The sequence below is a fragment of the Notolepis coatsorum genome (genome assembly GCF_963971535.1).
Source record: "Notolepis coatsorum genome assembly, chromosome: 13".
NCBI classification, from domain to species: Eukaryota; Metazoa; Chordata; class Actinopteri; order Aulopiformes; family Paralepididae; genus Notolepis; species Notolepis coatsorum.
This window is the reverse complement of record NC_140177.1, coordinates 64907922-64929809: the sequence shown is the minus strand read 5'-3', so window position 1 is coordinate 64929809 and position 21888 is coordinate 64907922. Positions and strand designations below refer to the sequence as shown.

Below are 21888 nucleotides of genomic sequence, written 5' to 3'. Positions count from 1 at the left end.
TTCACAGTAATGGTAGTACAATACATTGTTGTAATTTCACAATTTCTTACTGTAAGAAATTACTGTGATATCACATTGTTTTGTTGTGTATATATTACAGCAATGTATTGTGACTTCACAACATCATATTGTAAGAAATTACTGTGATATTACAATACCTTCTGGCAATGTGTTGCATGACTTTTACAGTAAGATTCACAATAATTTACTGTGAATGGCTTCACAGCAATGTGTTGTAATTTCACAGTAATGGTAGTACAATACATTGTTGTAATTTCACAACTTCTTACAGTAAGAAATTACTGTGATATCACATTATTTTGTTGTATATATATTACAACAATGTATTGTGACTTCACAACATCAAATTGTAAGACATTTACTGTAATATCACATTGTTTTGTTGTATATATATTACAACAATGTATTGTGACTTCACAACATCAAATTGTAAGAAATTACTGTGATATCACATTATTTTGTTGTATATATATTACAACAATGTATTGTGTATTTACAATAGCCTACATGTATTTTTGTAGTCCAGCTCCAGTACACTTCCTGAAGGTCACACTTTGGTTTCCTGTTGTGTTTAATCACGTCATCCTATTGTATCTTGACATGAAACTATTGTATGAGCTTCCTCCAGAAGTTTACTGGAGCTGGGGACTATAGAGTTATGCATGTCTATCATTGTAAATTGACTGTTATTTTGCCAAATTATATAATATAATAATTATTATTTTTCAATTATTTTGTTGGCAAGTCTTTTGCATTACTTTTCAGACTTGCCAACAAAATAATTGAATAATAATAATTATTATATTATATAATTTGGCAAAATAACAGTCAATTTACAATGGTATGCATAACTGTATAGTCCCCAGCTCCAGTATACTTCTGGAGGAAGCTCATACAATAGTTTCCTGTCAAATACTATTGGATGACGTGATTAATCATGACAGAAAACCAAAGTGTGAGCTTCTGCCAGGAAGTATACTGCGCTGGACTTCAAAAATGCACGTAGGCTATTGTACATTAAAAACAACAGTCCAAACGCACAAATGAGGTAAGCCAGCATTTATTGTCAAAAGACAGAATTATTACAAATAATTATATACAAGAATTACACGAGGTAAGCCGGCATTTATTGTCAAAAGACAGAATTATTACAAATAATTATATACAAAGAATTATATTCTTATTCTTGAAATGGTAAATGGCTGTTTTCTTTTTTACAATTTGTGCACATTTTACCCATAGGAAAATCCTGCTCGTTGTACAAGTATCGCAGAGAAAATTCAAAGGTACTCAGTTGTACAAGAGTTTCGGACAGAGAAACGCAATGGTTTGAAAGCTCGGCGTTGCTAATAAACATTTTAAATATTATTTTATAAACTGCTGGTCAACACTGCTCAAAACGGCTTTAGCCGACTGATGCGCCTTGCACATCGAGCGTTTCGCCAGTTCTTCAGAGTTAATTATGGGATTTTATTGTCAAAAGACAGAATTATATTACAAAGAATTATATTCTTATTCTTGAAATGTTAAATGGCTGTTTTCTTTCTTCTTTTATATACAATTTGTGCACATTTTACCCATAGGAAAATCTCATATTAACTCTGAAGAACTGGTCCTCTGCGAAACGCTTGTTGTACAAGTATCGCAGAGAAAATTCAAAGGTACTCACAGTTGCACGAGAGTTTCGAACAGTGAAACGCAATGGTTTGAAAGCTCTGCGTTGCTAATAAACATTTACAATATTATTTTATAAACTGCTGGTCAACACTGCTCAAAACGGCTTTAGCTGACTGATGCGCCTTGTATGACGAGCGTTTCGCCAGTTCTTCAGAGTTAATTATGGGATTTTATTGTCAAAAGACAGAATTATTACAAAGAATTATATTACAAAGAATTATATTCTTATTCTTGAAATGGTAAATGGCTGTTTTCTTTTTTACAATTTGTGCACATTTGACCCATAGGAAAATCCCATATTAACTCTGAAGAACTGGTCCTCTGCGAAATGCTTGTTGTACAAGTATCGCAGAGAAAATTCAAAGGTACACAGTTGCACGAGAGTTTCGAACAGAGAAATGCAATGGTTTGAAAGCTCGGCGTTGCTAATAAACATTTTAAATATTATTTTATAAACTGCTGGTCAACACTGCTCAAAACGGCAAAACTAAGACAAAGTAATCATATTCGTAAGTAAAATGGTAAATGGCTGCTTTTTTTTCTTCTTTTTTTACATATTTGTGCACATTTGACCCATAGGAAAATCCCATATTAACTCTGAAGAACTGGTCCTCTGCGAAACGCTTGTTGTACAAGTATCACAGAGAAAATTCAAAGGTACACAGTTGCACGAGAGTTTCGGACAGAGAAACGCAATGGTTTGAAAGCTCGGCGTTGCTAATAAACATTTTAAATATTATTTTATAAACTGCTGGTCAACACTGCTCAAAACGGCAAAACTAAGACAAAGTAATAATATTCGTAAGTAAAATGGTAAATGGCTGTTTTTTTTTTTTTTACAATTTGTGCACATTTTACCCATTCACACACCGACGGGAGCATGTAGGGGTTAAGTGTCTTGCTCAAGGACACATCGACACGCTGCCCGGGGAGGAGCGGGAATCTCCGGATTGCCAGACGACTGCTCTACCTCCCGAGCCACTGTCGCCATGAAACTAGTACTTCCAGGTCTTACCCGAAAATGGAACTAATGAATACACTTTATGCACTCACTCAAAAGAACAAAAGAGGCACTCAAAATAACAAAAGAGGCGCAGGGACGACAGGAGCATGACAATTGTCTTTGCAAACCATTCAAAGTCTATGAGCTTCCGAAGAAGGGTGTTCACGTCAGGGGACGACAGGAGAAGGACGATTGTCTATACAGATGCAGACCATTCAAAGTCTATGAGCTTCCGAAAAAGGGTGTTCACGTCAGGGGACGACAGGAGAAGGACAATTGTCTTTGCAAACCATTCAAAGTCTATGAGCTTCCGAAGAAGGGTGTTCACGTCAGGGGACGACAGGAGAAGGACAATTGTCTTTGCAGACCAAAGTTTATGAGCTTACTTACGAAGAAGGGTGTTCACGTCAGGGGACGACAGGAGAAGGACGATTGTCTATGCAGATGCAGACCATTCAAAGTCTATGAGCTTACGAAAAAGGGTGGTCACTTGAGGGTTGATGGCGCTTCGCTTCTTTGCCCTGGAGCCTTTCTCCGGGTTGATGCCCAAGAAGAACCTGTTAATAAGCAAAGATACGTTTCAGTTTTAAATAGACTCAGCATTTATCAAGGTGCTCACCTGTGTTTTTTCATGGTACCTCTAACATAATGTTTACTCATCAGAATTTTGAAGCCATACTATAATGTGAATTAAACCATTATGTCAATTTCTTAACAAGATAGGAGCAACATCAAGTGATGGTGTGGTCCCAATTCACATAGTTGGTACCAGGCTTCATACTCAAAGCATTTAATCTACTTTATGGCCTCTGTAGAAAGGCATGGACTTAATAGCCAGATAGTCTTTGCATGATAAGTCTTACTGATGACATTGATCATGTGTTCAGAGTGTTAAAATACCTTTGGATGAACTCAAGTGTGGATGATCCAACGGAAGGATACTCCAGGTTGAAGACATAGTAGCTGGTGAATAAAGCAGCTACCCCATGCAAAAATAATGGGTGTGGGCCCATCACAACTTCTCCCTCGATGGATAGCATCCATCCAGAAGGCTGCATTGCGTCACCTGAAATGAACAGATACCCTGTCATGCGTTGTTGTGGATAGGTATACATTCCTGCAAGGACATGACACAGAACTAAGGCTGTCTTAAATACTTCAAAGCTTCGTTCGATGGGCATGGGATTCGAATATGAAAATAAAATTCGATTATTAAAAAGAAAAAGAAAAATGCATATATATATATATTTTTGCCAAATCAACTCTGCCTCTCTTACAACAAGCAATGCTGTCTCTTATTTAAGATGAGGTCGCACTGACAGATTTGTGTTCATTGTGCTGCTTTTATAAAGCCTCAAATGACGGCTTACAATATTTCATGAAAGCAAAGTGTTTTGTTTGTCTAAGATTTAAAAAGGTTTCAACTTTACAGCACTGACAAAGTTGAACATGAGACATGCCAGCTCAGGATATTATTTATAAGCGTCATATGTGTGCCGTATCACAAACTGCCTTCTGTCAGATTTTCCCCCTCGATGCAAAGGAACACAAGTTCATCCCTGAACATTATTACCTTGAATTATCAAACAGGGGGTGCTTGGGAGTGCTGCAGTATTCACATCAGCAACAGTGGCACAGGTCTGCAACAAAGTAACACACAATAGCAGATTTAACATTATGAAAGGATGAAGATAAGCTAATCCACGCACTACAGCTCACCACACATCAGCTCGGCCCATTTGGAGCAACTTGGGGGTTAAGTGTCTTGCTCAAGGACACTTCCGACATGCGGACAGTCAGAGCCAGGATTCGAACCACCAACCCTACGGTCGATGAACGACCATCTCTACCAACTGAGCTTCAGTCGCCCCTAATGTAATCACTCGCATTTCAAATATTTTAATATTTAAATAAACTTACATCAACTTCGAGCAGTAGTTTCTCTGTAGGCTCCTTGAAGTACACCATAAGGAGCAGGACGATGCAGGCACTGATCTCCGAAACCTCTGGATGATATCTGGCCAGAACATCCCTGATCTTCGTGTTGTCCAGTTTCTGGCAGAACTGCAGGATGGTCCGTCCTCGATGACACAGGGCATCTTTGATCTTTTGAAGGACATCGGTGTCTGTCAGGAGGCCAAAGTGGGAGAAAAGCCCCGTCTGAGAGAAGAGAAAAGGCCATTCTTCTTTGACCGCCACCATCGTTGGTGCAGGCATTTTATTCAAGTAACGCCGCAGGATGACGTAGGTCCTCTCCATCAGAAGTTCTGCTCTCGCTGTCCCACCCATCCCTTCCTCTGTGTACAGACATACAAACCAAGTAACAACAATTAGATTTGATGTTGCCACATCTGGGAAATTGAGTGGCAAACCTTTTGAGAAGAGCTACAGGTCGTCTCTATATATCTCAATCACCTACTCGAGATATAAAACCCGTGGCCGCTCGATATCCCCCGGCGAGGTTCCGTCAGCGGAACCGACCGTCTAACCCTGCAGTGATTCAGACGGTCGAGGTCCCACATAACTCGACAGAGTCCGTCTGGACACAGAGATACCGGAACCCGCAAACAACACACATTTCCATGTATAGTATTTCTACAGTACATAGCATATATATATATATATATATATATATATAATATATATCTTTTAGCTGAAAAGCATTAACCAGTCAGTTGATTCAATCTGTATGGTTACAGTACATGTATAGTCACCCTCCATTGGAACTCAGGGCGTCGGCTGGCATCGGAGCACATTGCTACTGGAAATCAGTCCAAGGACTCAAAAGATATATTATAAAAAGCTGTTTTTATTTAGAAAAAGCAAGTTACAAATGAGACTTCATTGGAAATATCCAACTCAGTTAAAAGAAGTATAAAACAAAAACATCTCTTCTCTTAAGATCGGCTTGTGGCTGCCACACAATGGTAAAATCTTCAAAATCTCTCAAAATCTCAAATCTGACTGTGATCTGGCAAGTTGGCCTTTATAAAGGGCCCCAGATCTCTTCGCTTATTGGTCCAAATACAGTGATGTCACTGTGATGTCATTTCACTAGCCAACCAACGTACACTACATAGTAAGGATGTACTCCTCCCCTTCTAGTCATTACATCTACTGGAGAAGTAACAGATTACCTCGTGTTGGAAAATACCTATCTGTTACTTAGCAGAGGCCAGAGGCTCCAAGGTTCCACATTCCTTAGTGACCAAACAGTATTGAAGTGAAAGCAATTCACACTTCTAGCATGAGTATATAGTACATAGCCCAACACATACTTCAGATATATACAGATACACTGATTGATCACACATCATATATGTATTTTGTAGTTTAAAGTATAATATGTATGTATATTTTTGTATTATAATGTATAAAGGGTTAACTCTTGTAGGCAGAGATTCACTCCTCTGCTCACATCCCAGCCTGTGTGTGGGTCACTCCCTTTTTTTTGCACATTCCAGAGAAATGGACAGAGAAATGGACTCTGTGCAGCTCCATGCATTATCAAAAGGTTTCTGTCTCCATTCCGACTGCACATTAACTGTAACATAGTTTTAAAGTGTATAAAGAATATACAGGTCACATACATAGCTCCAATCATACACAACAAACACAAGAACACTATACAAAGTGTCACTCGTTGACTTGTGGCACTTAACATGTGTTTACACATAACGTGTTTCTACTCAATTCCTTTCTGACTGGGCGTTTACCAGCCAGAAGGCATATCACATCTAGACACATATAGTAACATATGCCTAGATTTAAAACAAATATATACAATAAACCTATTGTATTGATTCCATTGATTCCATTGTCCAGGAAGAATCTACAGACATTCCCCATAATCATATATAAGATCAGGATGTCATACTACCCAGTGTCACTTAGTTGGCTGTGACACTTTACACCCCCTCTGTCATCCTGGTCGGTCATTTACCATTGTCTTAATAGCGTCTGTACTGGGGGACGAGATGGCGATTGCGGGGTCACGTGGCTGTGACTCTCCACACCCCCTCTGCCATCTTGGTACCTTGTTACCCTGGTAGCCGGCGGGAAGACTTGCATCTGTTGTTCCCTGGCTGGACGGCTCGATAGGATAGGGTCCACGTTGTGGCTTGGTATCCGGCGGGAAGACTTGCATCTGTTGTTCCCGGCCGATGCACCCAGGTTGTTGTCGTCTTGGTCATCTTGGTCATCTTGGTCATCTTGGTCATCTTGGTCATCTTGGTCATCTTGGTCATCTTGGGGTCACCCCCTCTGACCTCTTGGATCTCTCCCATAGTTTGAGGTACGTTGAATTGTCACTTCTCGGGTGACCCCACGGGTCCCCGAGAATTGTAGCAGCAGTCCTTTATTGAAGGGTGGTTGGCCTGGTCGTGTGACCCTGTCCGTAGGCCTCGCAGGACATCACAGATACGGTCCACAGAGGACTCATTTCTTTTCTCTCTTTCAGGTCCATTCAGGGCTCTCGTCGCCCTGTAACCTGGGTCCAGGCCGATGTCTCTCTGTCCGGTCTAGGAGGTCTAGGAGGTCTGGGAGGTCTAGATGAGGACCTTGAGGATGCTCTGGAGCTTGACCTATCCCGGTCTTCCTCCATTTCCGAGTTCTGACCCGAGTCAGTATATTCCTACTTGCCATTCGCTGCGTCATCCACTGACTCCGGGGGACCTCCCCCCCCCGTCTAAGAATGCTCCTGGCCCGAAATAGGGCAGGTTCTGATCCTTCCGGTCCGAACTGTACTGTCGGTTTCCTTGGTGTATCCTAAGGAGGGAGGTCGGTTCATTCCAGGATCGCAACATATTCACTTTGATCATCTGATCCTTCATAGAGCGTACAGCTCTCTCTGCCACCCCGTTCGTATTGGGCTGGTAGGGTACAGAGTATTGGGCCATTACACCCGCTTCCTCCAGTAGTTTCAGTCCTGCTCTCAGATACTGCTATTCGTCTCGATGGCACTGGTTCAGGTTTTTTCCCCCTTACCAGCGCACATTGTTCACAGGCCTTTCGGACTGTTGTTTCCGTCCATTTCCTTCTTGCACAGGGGGTCAACCCTGTATTGTGCCTGTCTCGGTCCAGACTGGGTAGTTAGTTACTGTTATGTCTGGTGTTAGCTCTGGCTAGTTAGCCTGCTGTAGACTCAGGCTAGGTAGCCTCTTGTAGATTCAGGCTATGTAGCCTCTTGTAGACTCAGGCTATGTAGCCTCTTGTAGACTCAGCTCCTGCTGATAACACCAGCCTGTATGATTACGCTGGTTCCACTTCCGTCACAGTAGCAGGACTTATGCTCCTGCTAGCTTCTGGCTCGTTATCCTGCTAATAGCTTCTGTTAGCAATGGCTAGTTATCATGCTATAGACTCGTAGAGTTTTTCTACTTAAGTTTTGACTAAGTAAGCATTATGTTACTTCACGGTCAAGTGACTTTAAGGCTCCCTCGGCCTTGGACTTTAAGGCTCCCTCGGCCTGCTAGTCGCAAGTAGTTTTCAGTTTTGACTCCAAGTAAGCATTATGTTACTTCAAGTTCAAGTGACTGTTTAAGGCTCCCTCGGCCTTTGACTTTAAGGCTCCCTCGGCCTTGGACTTTAAGGCTCCCTCGGCCTGCTAGTCGCAAGTCGTTTTCTACTTAAGTTTTGACTAAGTAAGCATTATGTTACTTCAAGTTCAAGTGACTTTAAGGCTCCCTCGGCCTTGGACTTTAAGGCTCCCTCGGCCTGCTAGTCGCAAGTAGTTTTCAGTTTTGACTCCAAGTAAGCATTATGTTACTTCAAGTTCAAGTGACTGTTTAAGGCTCCCTCTGCCTTTGACTTCAAGGCTCCCTCGGCCTTGGACTTTAAGGCTCCCTCGGCCTCATCTCCGCTTGCTGCTCTGGGGTTAGTTTCTCCCCCATGTTTTCCCGTCATCTTGACCGGGGGTTCTTATTTCTCGTTCCATCATTTGGGCCATTGAAGCCCCTTTGGTGAGCTAGCGTCTCCTTGTGCTAGCTTCTCTTGAGCTATTACTCAATATGTTGAGTAATCAGAACTGTGTTCAGTTTCAGAGGTATTTAGCTCCCCATCCTGTTCAGGCTCAGACTCAGTTTCACCTGAAGGTGTCATCTGTGGCCTCGGGTTCTGATCCTTGATCTGAATGTCGCCATCCTCCTCTTCTGGGCCATAGAAAATGGAACAGTGCTCATAATTGATATTCTTGGCCTTTAGGAACTCGTCTAGAGAGTTGAACGCCTCTATGTCAGTGGAGGGAGATACTCGTTTTGAGGTGGAGCCTTGCGCCTCATAAAGAGGAAGAATGACTACATCGTCCTCTTGGTTTTTTCCATTTCCAAACTCGTCCATGATAGTGTGTCGCAGTGTTCTTGAGCGAGACACATAACCCCTTACTGCCCCCGTTAAGCAGGTTGGCACCTTGCATGGCTGCCTCCGCCGTCTGTGTCTCTTAAGCCCTTGCTGGTTCCTGAAGCTCATGTAACACTGGTCACAGTAGTATGGTTTCTCTCGTGTGTGCATCATGTGGTGTTGTTTAAGTTCTGCCTTCCTCTTGAAGGTCTTTCCACACTGGCCACAGCAGTAAAGTTTCTCTCCTGTGTGTACCACGTGGTGTAGTTTAAGACATGTCTTTGTCTTGAAGCTCTTCCCACACTGGCCACAGCAGTAATGTTTCTCTCGTGTGTGTACCATGTGGTGTAGTGTAAGGTTACGCTTCGTCTTGAAGCTCTTCCCACACTGGTCACAGCAGTAAGGTTTCTCTTCTGTGTGTACCGTGTGGTGTTGTTTAAGTTCTGCCTTCGTCTTGAAGGTCTTCCCACACTGGTCACAGCAGTAAGGTTTCTCTTCTGTGTGTATTACGTGGTGACGTTTAAGGTGAGCCTTCGTCTTGAAGCTCCTTCCACACTGGTCACAGCAGTAAGGTTTCTCTTCTGTGTGTACCGTGTGGTGTTGTTTAAGTTCTGCCTTCGTCTTGAAGGTCTTCCCACACTGGCCACAGCAGTAATGTTTCTCCCGTGTGTGTACCATGTGGTGAACTTTAAGCGCTGTCTTTCTCTTGAAGCTCATGTCACACTGGTCACAGCCGTAGGGTCTCCCTCCTGTGTGTACCAGGTGGTGACTTTTAAGATCTCCCTTCGTCTTGAAGGTCCTCTCACACTGGGCGCAACCGTAAGGTTTATGTTCTGTGTGTACCAGGTGGTGTTGTTTAAGTTCTGCCCTCGTCTTGAAGGTCTTCCCACACTGGTCACAACCGTAAGGTTTATTTTCTGTGTGTACCATGTGGTGTTGGTTAAGACATGTCTTTGTCTTGAAGCTCTTTCCACACTGGCCACAGCTGTAAGGTCTCTCTCGTGTGTGTACCGTACAGTGAATTTTAAGCTCTCCCTTCGTCTTGAAGGCCTTCTCACACTGGGCGCAACCGTAAGGTTTATTTTCTGTGTGTACCAGGTGGTGTTGTTTAAGTTCTGCCTTCGTCTTGAAGGTCTTCCCACACTGGGCACAGCAGTAAGGTTTCTCTCCTGTGTTTACCATGTGGTGACGTTTAAGGTAAGCCTTCGTCTTGAAGCTCCTTCCACACTGGTCACAGCAGTAAGGTTTCTCTCCTGTGCCAATTACTGCCTGCTGTACAGCCGGCAGCTCTGGGTATTGTGATTTGCTTGGTTCCGTGAATTCCTCAATTTCCGCAAGCGTCTCAGGGGACTCTGGGTGTGTTCCCCGTTCTCCTGGGTAGTCTAACCCCCTGCTGGGTGTAGAAGCTCCCAATCCATCATCCGAGGGTAATTTATCGTCCTCTGTGATGTGGGGATGATTGTGAGACACCCTGTTCACTTCCATTAGCTCTGGCTTGGTAGCCAGCTTTTAGCTCATGTCTGGCTAGTTAGCCTGTTGGGAGCTAGTTAGCTCTTGGCTTGTTAGCCTGTGGGGAGCTAGTTAGCTCTTGGCTAGTCAGACATCAATTCACTCTTGGCTTGTTAGCCTGTGGGGAGCTAGTTAGCTCTTGGCTAGTTAGCCATCAATTCACTCTTGGCTTGTTAGCCTGTTGAGAGCTAGTTAGCTCTTGGCTAGTTAGCCATCAATTCACTCTTGGCTTGTTAGCCTGTTGAGATCTAGTTAGCTCTTGGCTAGTTAGCCTGCATTCCAGTGAACGCGCCGTTTTAGCTAGCGTCACGTAGCCTCGGGCTAGGTAGCCATCCAGTTAGCATTCAGTTAGCTTGTGGCTAGTTAGCCTGCATCCCAGTGAACGCGCCGTTTTAGCTAGCGTCACGTAGCCTCGGGCTAGGTAGCCATCCAGTTAGCATTCAGTTAGCTTGTGGCTAGTTAGCCTGCATTCCAGTGAACGCGCCGTTTTAGCTAGCGTCACGTAGCCTCGGGCTAGGTAGCCATCCAGTTAGCATTCAGTTAGCTTGTGGCTAGTTAGCCTGCATTCCAGTGAATGCGCAGTTTTAGCTAGCGTCACGTAGCCTCGGGCTAGGTAGCCATCCAGTTAGCATTCAGTTAGCTTGTGGCTAGTTAGCCTGCATTCCAGTGAACGTGCCGTTTTAGCTAGCGTCACGTAGCCTCGGGCTAGGTAGCCATCCAGTTAGCATTCAGTTAGCTTGTGGCTAGTTAGCCTGCATTCCAGTGAACGCGCCGTTTTAGCTAGCGTCACGTAGCCTCGGGCTAGGTAACCATCCAGTTAGCATTCAGTTAGCTTGTGGCTAGTTAGCCTGCATTCCAGTGAACGCGCCGTTTGAGCTAGCGTCACGTAGCCTCGGGATAGGTAGCCATCCAGTTAGCATTCAGTTAGCTTGTGGCTAGTTAGCCTGCATTCCAGTGAACGCGCCATTTTAGCTAGCGTCACGTAGCCTCGGGCTAGGTAGCCATCCAGTTAGCATTTAGCTCGTTCCTGGCTTGTCAGCCCGTGTTCCAGTGGGCTAGGGCTATGTAGCCTCCTGTAGCCTCCAGTTAGCACCAGCTTATTAGCCGGCGCTGCCAGCCTGTATGGCTGCGCTGATGTCTCTCTAAACTGCCAGACATTTTAGAGAGAGGGTTTTCTTTACTTTCTTTCTCTTTAATCCAATTTTGCGGCCTCAACCGCTCCACCAGCAATGCCCCCACTATGCAGATGCCTTTAATTTGCCACTGCTTTCCACCGAGGGCCATACAGATCAATATCCTTTGACTGGTGTATTCTAAAGCTCGGTTCTCCGTTTTTCAATATTTCTATTTTATTTTATTTTGGCTGTTATCTTACCGATCTCAGCCCTACGCCAGGGACGCCATGAAAATAGCTACAGGTCGTCTCTATATATCTCAATCACCTACTCGAGATATAAAACCCGTGGCCGCTCGATATCCCCCGGCGAGGTGCTAAACTCGCCAAGTTCTCGAGTCAATTACTATTTCTGTCTAGATTACTTCAAGTCACTGGTCTAGTTATATCCAGTTGATATGAAATGTAATCATGAAGAGTTGTTAATCTCTTCTTGTTTGAAATAAACCGAATGTATGTCTTAGGAGAACTCTTATAGCATGTAAAAACAATTATTTTGTTATTATCATCATCATCATCAACATTATTATTTTACGAAAGGGCTTGTAATACTGCTCAATTGAAAGCTTGGTTGTATTACTACTTTGTTGATAAGTATTACCACTGTACTAACTCGTAATCATTGTTTGCACGCCCCAGCATCTCCTGTTTCCCCCCTCCTCCTCCGTCAGCGGAACCGACCGTCTAACCCTGCAGTGATTCAGACGGTCGAGGTCCCACATAACTCGACAGAGTCCGTCTGGACACAGAGATACCGGAACCCGCAAACAACACACATTTCCATGTATAGTATTTCTACAGTACATAGCATATACATATATATATATAATATATATCTTTTAGCTGAAAAGCATTAACCAGTCAGTTGATTCAATCCAACCTCCATTGGAACTCAGGGCGTCGGCTGGCATCGGAGCACATTGCTACTGGAAATCAGTCCAAGGACTCAAAAGATATATTATAAAAAGCTGTTTTTATTTACAAATGAGACTTCATTGGAAATATCCAACTCAGTTAAAAGAAGTATAAAACAAAAACATCTCTTCTCTTAAGATCGGCTTGTGGCTGCCACACAATGGTAAAATCTTCAAAATCTCTCAAAATCTCAAATCTGACTGTGATCTGGCAAGTTGGCCTTTATAAAGGGCCCCAGATCTCTTCGCTTATTGGTCCAAATACAGTGATGTCACTGTGATGTCATTTCACTAGCCAACCAACGTACACTACATAGTAAGGATGTACTCCTCCCCTTCTAGTCATTACATCTACTGGAGAAGTAACAGATTACCTCGTGTTGGAAAATACCTATCTGTTACTTAGCAGAGGCCAGAGGCTCCAAGGTTCCACATTCCTTAGTGACCAAACAGTATTGAAGTGAAAGCAATTCACACTTCTAGCATGAGTATATAGTACATAGCCCAACACATACTTCAGATATATACAGATACACTGATTGATCACACATCATATATGTATTTTGTAGTTTAAAGTATAATATGTATGTATATTTTTGTATTATAATGTAAAAAGGGTTAACTCTTGTAGGCAGAGATTCACTCCTCTGCTCACATCCCAGCCTGTGTGTGGGTCACTCCCTTTTTTTGCACATTCCAGAGAAATGGACAGAGAAATGGACTCTGTGCAGCTCCATGCATTATCAAAAGGTTTCTGTCTCCATTCCGACTGCACATTAACTGTAACATAGTTTTAAAGTGTATAAAGAATATACAGGTCACATACATAGCTCCAATCATACACAACAAACACAAGAACACTATACAAAGTGTCACTCGTTGACTTGTGGCACTTAACATGTGTTTACACATAACGTGTTTCTACTCAATTCCTTTCTGACTGGGCGTTTACCAGCCAGAAGGCATATCACATCTAGACACATATAGTAACATATGCCTAGATTTAAAACAAATATATACAATAAACCTATTGTATTGATTCCATTGATTCCATTGTCCAGGAAGAATCTACAGACATTCCCCATAATCATATATAAGATCAGGATGTCATACTACCCAGTGTCACTTAGTTGGCTGTGACACTTTACACCTTTAATTGTATTACTCATTCTGAATATTAAGGTGGCCTTTTTGCTTAATGTGGGATATTTATTCAGGTGTCAATTCACCAAAAGTAAAGTAGATTGCATGCCTGAGTAGATGTTCCGCAGATCCCTTTTCAAAGCCGCCATGGTTTCCTCTGTCTCCCCGTCCGGTAAGCTTGCTGGGCCCCACCTCACACACCTAGGGATAGGAAGGAATCATAGGCAACCTCTTAGTGGAATACATAAAAAAAAAAATTATAATATATATATTTTTTTATCATTTTTTCCAAAAGAAAAAAGGCCTCTAACGCTAATGGCACGCATACCAGAGGCTAACTGCCTACGAAAACAGGCACAGAAGCACTGAAAGAGGATTTCACCCATCTAATGAACACACTAGACTAGACAAATATCAAGATGTATCCATCAGTGGACCAATTGCATGCTTTTGCAGAGGACAAGAAGCCTTCAGACATTAAGCACCCCCCACAGCCCAAATGGAATGATAAAAAAAAACTATATATAAATATATATATATATTCTACTTTTTATTTTATTTTTGTCGACTAACTGCACATTTTGGCCAATCATAGTCGACTATCCAAATCCTTAGTCAGGGATAGCCCTAGAAATTATATAAAAAAAAAATCTACACATAATTTAAACATTCAATCCAAATAACCTAAGTTAGTCTAGCATTGGCAGTGCCACTTTAACCCCTAATTGCTGCGAGCGTGAATGGAGAGGACACTGGCGCCGTTTGTTTTGCCACCCCTACCCGTATTGGTCAACAGGACCACTCGTCAGCCTGGACTCTCCTGCCACGCCAGTGGGCCGTCTTTCCTCTCTGCCTCTGCGGCGTCTAGCCAGAGTGTTGTTCCTGCTTTTATACTCCACTCTTGTTTTTACTTGTTGGAGAAGAGAGTGGCATCCGTCTCCAACCATTTCACCTCGCCTGCTAATGTCAGCAAAGGTGTCAGGATGGCTCCTGACAATTGTTCGGACGATACTGAGGCACGTGGTTCTGGTTGGGTTGTGCTCGTGCTCCATCATCTGATCCACCAAAGCGTTCACAAAGGCCCTTCTCTCATCTGGCTTTGGTCTCTGTTCTTTTTCCACTGCACGTTGAATGGCTGTTGACATCCGGTTCCAGTTGACACAAAAGTCTACATACCATGCGCTGCCAGGCTGTGAAGAGTTTGAAGTGCTTGGGGGGCTGCACAACAGAGAGTGCGTGAATGATTGCATAGAGGTGTTCGGAGAGGACAGAGTGTTCACAGAGCTCGTTTTTGGGGAACTTGAAGCAATTGGATGGGGAGGGAGCACCTCCATATTAAGGGTTACTAACCCTAGAAGGGACAAAAACAGTTATGCCAATGTTCCAAGGGCATAGTTCCAAGTGTCACGCAAGTCTAAATATGAATTTACCTTTCTTAAGACCATCCATCAGCTTCCGACACTGGATTGGTTTGAGGTGTCGGACCAGATCCACCCTCTCCATTAAGGCCAGATCTTCGACACTCTCCACTCCAAGATCCTCAAGTAGGGTGGTCAGTAAGTCATCAGGGAGGCCCGGTAAATATGACCAAACTGCTTCCTTTATAGCTTCTATTACCTAGTCTCATTGATTAGGGTCAATCATGAATCAGTTTGTGCATATTCCCTACTTGTCTGTTTGCAGTGCACTATATGCGGTTAACTGCCAACATGTGCTCGCTATACAATCAACAATACAAATTTAAATACAAAATCAACTATCTTAAGGTTACTTGATATCCTGCTCCACTTACGTCTGTCCTCACGTCTGTCATATCCTCCCTTTCCTGTTTAAACTGCTCCTGGAAAAGAATGGTGGAGCGCAATAAGCATCTGATCGTGCACGTTGTATGCTGGAAGAGGATAGTAGTCCAGTACATCTTTGTGCTTAATGCACACGTAATCCTCTTGGGCCACTCCTAAGTCACAGTACACACCCATGTCAATCAACTTCACACAAATGTGTTTCTCTGAGACAAAGTGGACAGAGTTTTGGGCAACAATGACCAGCATAATCTTCCCCATGTGAAGTCCTTCATCACTGTTCCCAAACAAGATGAACATCCCATTTCTGTAGTCTGTGCCTTTGACTGTAACATTGTTACAAGCCACTGCAGACTGAGACTCAAATTGACAACTGGCTACAGATGCCCTGATCTTGTTGTTGTAATCATCCAAATAAAAGGCAGTCCCCTTCTCTACCTGTATAACACGAGGAAACAAGTTTCCCGCACTCAGGTAGGCCTGGAGGAGTTGGTGTCTCTCTGCTAGTGTTTTGCACAGATTTTTGAAATTGTGCAATTTTCTGGCACACTGTTTGAAAAAAGTGTGTTTGCTTTCAAACCGCAGAGTCCACAGGCGAATAAGTGGGCCAAAGTGGATGATTAGATCTGGATAATGGCCAATATAGTGATGCTTTGGCCTCAGGGGGGAATTGGGGAAGAGCCTTTTCCTGTTGCATATGTACTCCTCTGTGATGACTTTCAGATATGCTACCTGGCCTTCTGTAATGACTGGTGCACAGATAAGCTCAACCATCTCTCTCAGCTGCAAAATGAGCTGCCACACCTCATTGTCACAGGGATCTTTAATCCTGCCACCCACCAAGAGAGGGAGTAATCTAAGGAAACACCAGTTTTGAACTGCATGCCCACTTAGTTTGTCACTGCTGGGAGAGAGGTCTGCTGGTTTGTCCCTACCATCGTTCCCTTCATATCGGAACTTGTTTTTGCACCGATTTAACTGCAGGTAAGTAAAATGATTCTCCTGGACTAAATGGCGAATATATAAAGGAAGGTCATAATCCATGACTCCCTCAAATAAATCATGGCCTAGACATGGTGGGAGGCCAGGCTGGCAAACATGGAAATGAGAAAGCTGGTTGAAAGGAGAGTCAAACTTGATACCGCATACAGAGTCTGTGGCACTAGTTTCCAGGTCTTGCAAATTACTTGTGTATGATTGGACCGTTCTTGTGGCACCACACAACACTGGATTCTTCACAAAATCCTCTCTCTGTACCTGACAGTAGCGACAAAAATATTTAGATCGACTGAAGTTTTCTAAAAATCCCCCAATAGAATGGGATCCTAAGTTGTCTCCTGCAATGGCAACCAAAGAGCCCTTTAGTACAGTGCCATCAGATATGACTACACCTCTCTCCTCCAGGATTTTGAGGTCCTCAATCAGATGTGCAAAAACCTTTTTTAGCCCAAAATACTTAAAGTCCTGCTCCCTACATAAGAGAACAAGTTGCATCTGATCTATAGAAGATCTATTGTGAGGCAAGATGTCAGTCAGGGTTAGGTAAACAGCTAAGACCTTGTGCTTTTTCTTCCCTGAGCCCAGTGGATTAACAACCTCGAAGGCATCTTGGTACAGTATCAAACCAAGTGAGGAAGGGTCAGCTTTCAACATTGGATTACTTTGAAATCCTTCTCCATCCTTGACATCCTGATAGACAGCATCAGTAGATTGCTGCAAACATGTCATGTTATACTGTTCTCGTAGAGACTCGTTTTTGAACAGTGTCACCAATGTCTCATGTATAGGTACATACTGAGCAAAGCATTCTTTGTCATTTTCATCATTGCCCAAGAGTAAAGGCACGGGATGAACATGGTTGAAACACTCTTTAAAAGCAGACTTCCTCTTTGTATCTGTACTGAGTCTTCCCTTGTTAAAAAGTGTGAGTAGATCATCTCTGTTCACTTCATCAACCATGCTGCTTATAGTGGCCTGAGGGATTCCAAGTTTCTTCAATTTCTCACTCAGAACGTTAAGTGAATGAGACAGGCCAAGTTCATGAGCAATTTGAAAGTCCTCAATAATGGTTTGTATGGTGCTTGCCGGTAAGAGTAGCTTAGATTGCAATTTCAAATAGAAAAGTGTAAGGTTATGTAAAAAAAGGGTTTCGTCCACAGCTAATGGCACTTCTGGTTCATCATGTTCACCAGCAGCTTCTGAATACGTCTGACTGGGTTCTGGCAATGACTCTGTAGACTTGTCTAGTACCAAGTCATCTAAAACTGAATCCTTGTGTTTCCTGGAAATATGTGAAGCAAAAGTCATTACGTTTGTGAACCTGCAATCACAACCTCTAAATGGACATGGCGATTCCATTCCTCCCTCTATGTGTGTCTTCAAATGCTTGATAAGAGAGGCTAAAGTGTCACACTTAAATGCACAAGCCTCAAGCACACATTTCAAGGATGTGTCAGGTGGTAGAGCTGATCTAGGTCTAGGCGGCTGACCAGCTTGCAGGTAGCACCTATGCAGCCTATATATATGAGATCTCAGTGCTGCGTGTTTTCTGAACCTCTGTGAGCAGTCAGGTACCCCGCACTGATAATGATAATTGGGGGCGTTACTGTGGAGCTGCGCGTGCTGGACAAAGGTATGCACACTCTCAGACACATGCTGACATCGAATATATTTACAGTGGAACATTGTTGTGCGTGCTATAGTTACCTACCCAATCATTACATCTGCCTCACACTGAACACTGGTTAGCCTGGCTGCCTCACTGAACAAGATGCCACTGAACAGGATACTGTATGTTAAAGACCTCTCTGATGACCTAGAAAAAAGGAAACCAGAGAAAGGAGAGATTACAGTTTGCATGCAGATTATGAACGTATACTATAGGCTAATCTCAGGTGTACTGCACAGGAAACAAATAGTCTATAAACTACGATCTGTGTTGCATATAGGCCTACCTATACAACCAGGAAGCAATCCGTGCATGGATCTGGGGAGAGGTTGAACCCGTCAGTGCAGATTACTGTCCTGTACGCCTTGTCGGCCGGAAGATTCAGGCAGGCAATCAGTAGGCAGGCCCTAGGACAAGGGAGGGAGGCAGTAAGAAAAAAAAACACAGGGAACGACGCATAAATTCATGTCAAACAGTACTGGATGAGGTGATTAATCTCAGGTGTACTGCACAGGAAACAAATATAGTCTATAAACTACGATCTGTGTTGCATATAGGCCTACCTATACAACCAGGAAGCAATCCGTGCATGGATCTGGGGAGAGGTTGAACCCGTCAGTGCAGATTACTGTCCTGTACGCCTTGTTGGCCGGAAGATTCAGGCAGGCAATCAGTAGGCAGGCCCTAGGACAAGGGAGGGAGGCAGTAAGAAAATAAACACAGGGAACGACGCATAAATTCATGTCAAACAGTACTGGATGAGGTGATTAATCTCAGGTGTACTGCACAGGAAACAAATATAGTCTATAAACTACGATCTGTGTTGCATATAGGCCTACCTATACAACCAGGAAGCAATCCGTGCATGGATCTGGGGAGAGGTTGAACCCGTCAGTGCAGATTACTGTCCTGTACGCCTTGTCGGCCGGAAGATTCAGGCAGGCAATCAGTAGGCAGGCCCTAGGACAAGGGAGGGAGGCAGTAAGAAAAAAAACACAGGGAACGACGCATAAATTCATGTCAAACAGTACTGGATGAGGTGATTAATCTCAGGTGTACTGCACAGGAAACAAATATAGTCTATAAACTACAATCTGTGTTGCATATAGGCCTACCTATACAACCAGGAAGCAATCCGTGCATGGATCTGGGGAGAGGTTGAACCCGTCAGTGCAGATTACTGTCCTGTACGCCTTGTCGGCCGGAAAGATTCAGGCAGGCAATCAGTAGGCAGGCCCTAGGACAAGGGAGGGAGGCAGTAAGAAAAAAAACACAGGGAACGACGCATAAATTCATGTCAAACAGTACTGGATGAGGTGATTAATCTCAGGTGTACTGCACAGGAAACAAATATAGTCTATAAACTACGATCTGTGTTGCATATAGGCCTACCTATACAACCAGGAAGCAATCCGTGCATGGATCTGGGGAGAGGTTGAACCCGTCAGTGCAGATTACTGTCCTGTACGCCTTGTCGGCCGGAAAGATTCAGGCAGGCAATCAGTAGGCAGGCCCTAGGACAAGGGAGGGAGGCAGTAAGAAAAAAAACACAGGGAATGACGCATAAATTCATGTCAAACAGTACTGGATGAGGTGATTAATCTCAGGTGTACTGCACAGGAAACAAATATAGTCTATAAACTACAATCTGTGTTGCATATAGGCCTACCTATACAACCAGGAAGCAATCCGTGCATGGATCTGGGGAGAGGTTGAACCCGTCAGTGCAGATTACTGTCCTGTACGCCTTGTCGGCCGGAAAGATTCAGGCAGGCAATCAGTAGGCAGGCCCTAGGACAAGGGAGGGAGGCAGTAAGAAAAAAAACACAGGGAACGACGCATAAATTCATGTCAAACAGTACTGGATGAGGTGATTAATCTCAGGTGTACTGCACAGGAAACAAATATAGTCTATAAACTACGATCTGTGTTGCATATAGGCCTACCTATACAACCAGGAAGCAATCCGTGCATGGATCTGGGGAGAGGTTGAACCCGTCAGTGCAGATTACTGTCCTGTACGCCTTGTCGGCCGGAAAGATTCAGGCAGGCAATCAGTAGGCAGGCCCTAGGACAAGGGAGGGAGGCAGTAAGAAAAAAAACACAGGGAACGACGCATAAATTCATGTCAAACAGTACTGGATGAGGTGATTAATCTCAGGTGTACTGCACAGGAAACAAATATAGTCTATAAACTACAATCTGTGTTGCATATAGGCCTACCTATACAACCAGGAAGCAATCCGTGCATGGATCTGGGGAGAGGTTGAACCCGTCAGTGCAGATTACTGTCCTGTACGCCTTGTCGGCCGGAAAGATTCAGGCAGGCAATCAGTAGGCAGGCCCTAGGACAAGGGAGGGAGGCAGTAAGAAAAAAAACACAGGGAACGACGCATAAATTCATGTCAAACAGTACTGGATGAGGTGATTAATCTCAGGTGTACTGCACAGGAAACAAATATAGTCTATAAACTACGATCTGTGTTTCATATAGGCCTACCTATACAACCAGGAAGCAATCCGTGCATGGATCTGGGGAGAGGTTGAACCCGTCAGTGCAGATTACTGTCCTGTACGCCTTGTCGGCCGGAAAGATTCAGGCAGGCAATCAGTAGGCAGGCCCTAGGACAAGGGAGGGAGGCAGTAAGAAAAAAAACACAGGGAACGACGCATAAATTCATGTCAAACAGTACTGGATGAGGTGATTAATCTCAGGTGTACTGCACAGGAAACAAATATAGTCTATAAACTACAATCTGTGTTGCATATAGGCCTACCTATACAACCAGGAAGCAATCTGTGCATGGATCTGGGGAGAGGTTGAACCCGTCAGTGCAGATTACTGTCCTGTACGCCTTGTCGGCCGGAAAGATTCAGGCAGGCAATCAGTAGGCAGGCCCTAGGACAAGGGAGGGAGGCAGTAAGAAAAAAAACACAGGGAACGACGCATAAATTCATGTCAAACAGTACTGGATAAGGTGATTAATCTCAGGTGTACTGCACAGGAAACAAATATAGTCTATAAACTACGATCTGTGTTGCATATAGGCCTACCTATACAACCAGGAAGCAATCCGTGCATGGATCTGGGGAGAGGTTGAACCCGTCAGTGCAGATTACTGTCCTGTACGCCTTGTCGGCCGGAAAGATTCAGGCAGGCAATCAGTAGGCAGGCCCTAGGACAAGGGAGGGAGGCAGTAAGAAAAAAAACACAGGGAACGACGCATAAATTCATGTCAAACAGTACTGGATGAGGTGATTAATCTCAGGTGTACTGCACAGGAAACAAATATAGTCTATAAATTAGTATTGTTTGTCTAGCAGTGTCGAGCTTGAGTGTTATACTCTGAGTACATACTGTAGTATAGACAGCATAGTTGGTGGTAGTATAGACATGGTAGCATAATAGTAAAATTCAGTAAGACAGTTATTATTAGTTAAAATTCTGATATTGAAGAAGTTTTGGTTGATAAAGTGGGCAGTTTATCCTGTGCTGAAAAGTCTCCATTCCAATAGAGAGAGTATATATTTTAGTATTTATTTGATTGATTTGGCCTTTTATTTATTACGTTTCCACAGTTATTTCCTCATACTTTATTAACATTTTGTACATAATATAAGTTCATGTTAAAATGATGACA

General features: G+C 43.4%; 1 protein-coding gene across 1 annotated transcript in view; it reads right to left on the bottom strand.

Annotated features, from left to right (window-relative positions):
* Nucleotides 1–1065: 1065 nt before the first annotated feature.
* Nucleotides 1066–21888, bottom strand: part of LOC311238738 (uncharacterized protein) — a 40164-nt gene continuing 19341 nt past the window's right edge. Inside the window, exons 2-5 of the mRNA XM_084326912.1 lie at nucleotides 4622–4998; nucleotides 4275–4341; nucleotides 3602–3767; nucleotides 1066–3258 (exon numbers count right to left, since the gene is read on the bottom strand). Coding sequence (XP_084183038.1) covers nucleotides 3138–3258; nucleotides 3602–3767; nucleotides 4275–4341; nucleotides 4622–4990 — 723 coding nt within the window. The 5' untranslated portion in view covers nucleotides 4991–4998 and the 3' untranslated portion in view covers nucleotides 1066–3137. The remainder of the gene's footprint in view (nucleotides 3259–3601; nucleotides 3768–4274; nucleotides 4342–4621; nucleotides 4999–21888) is intronic.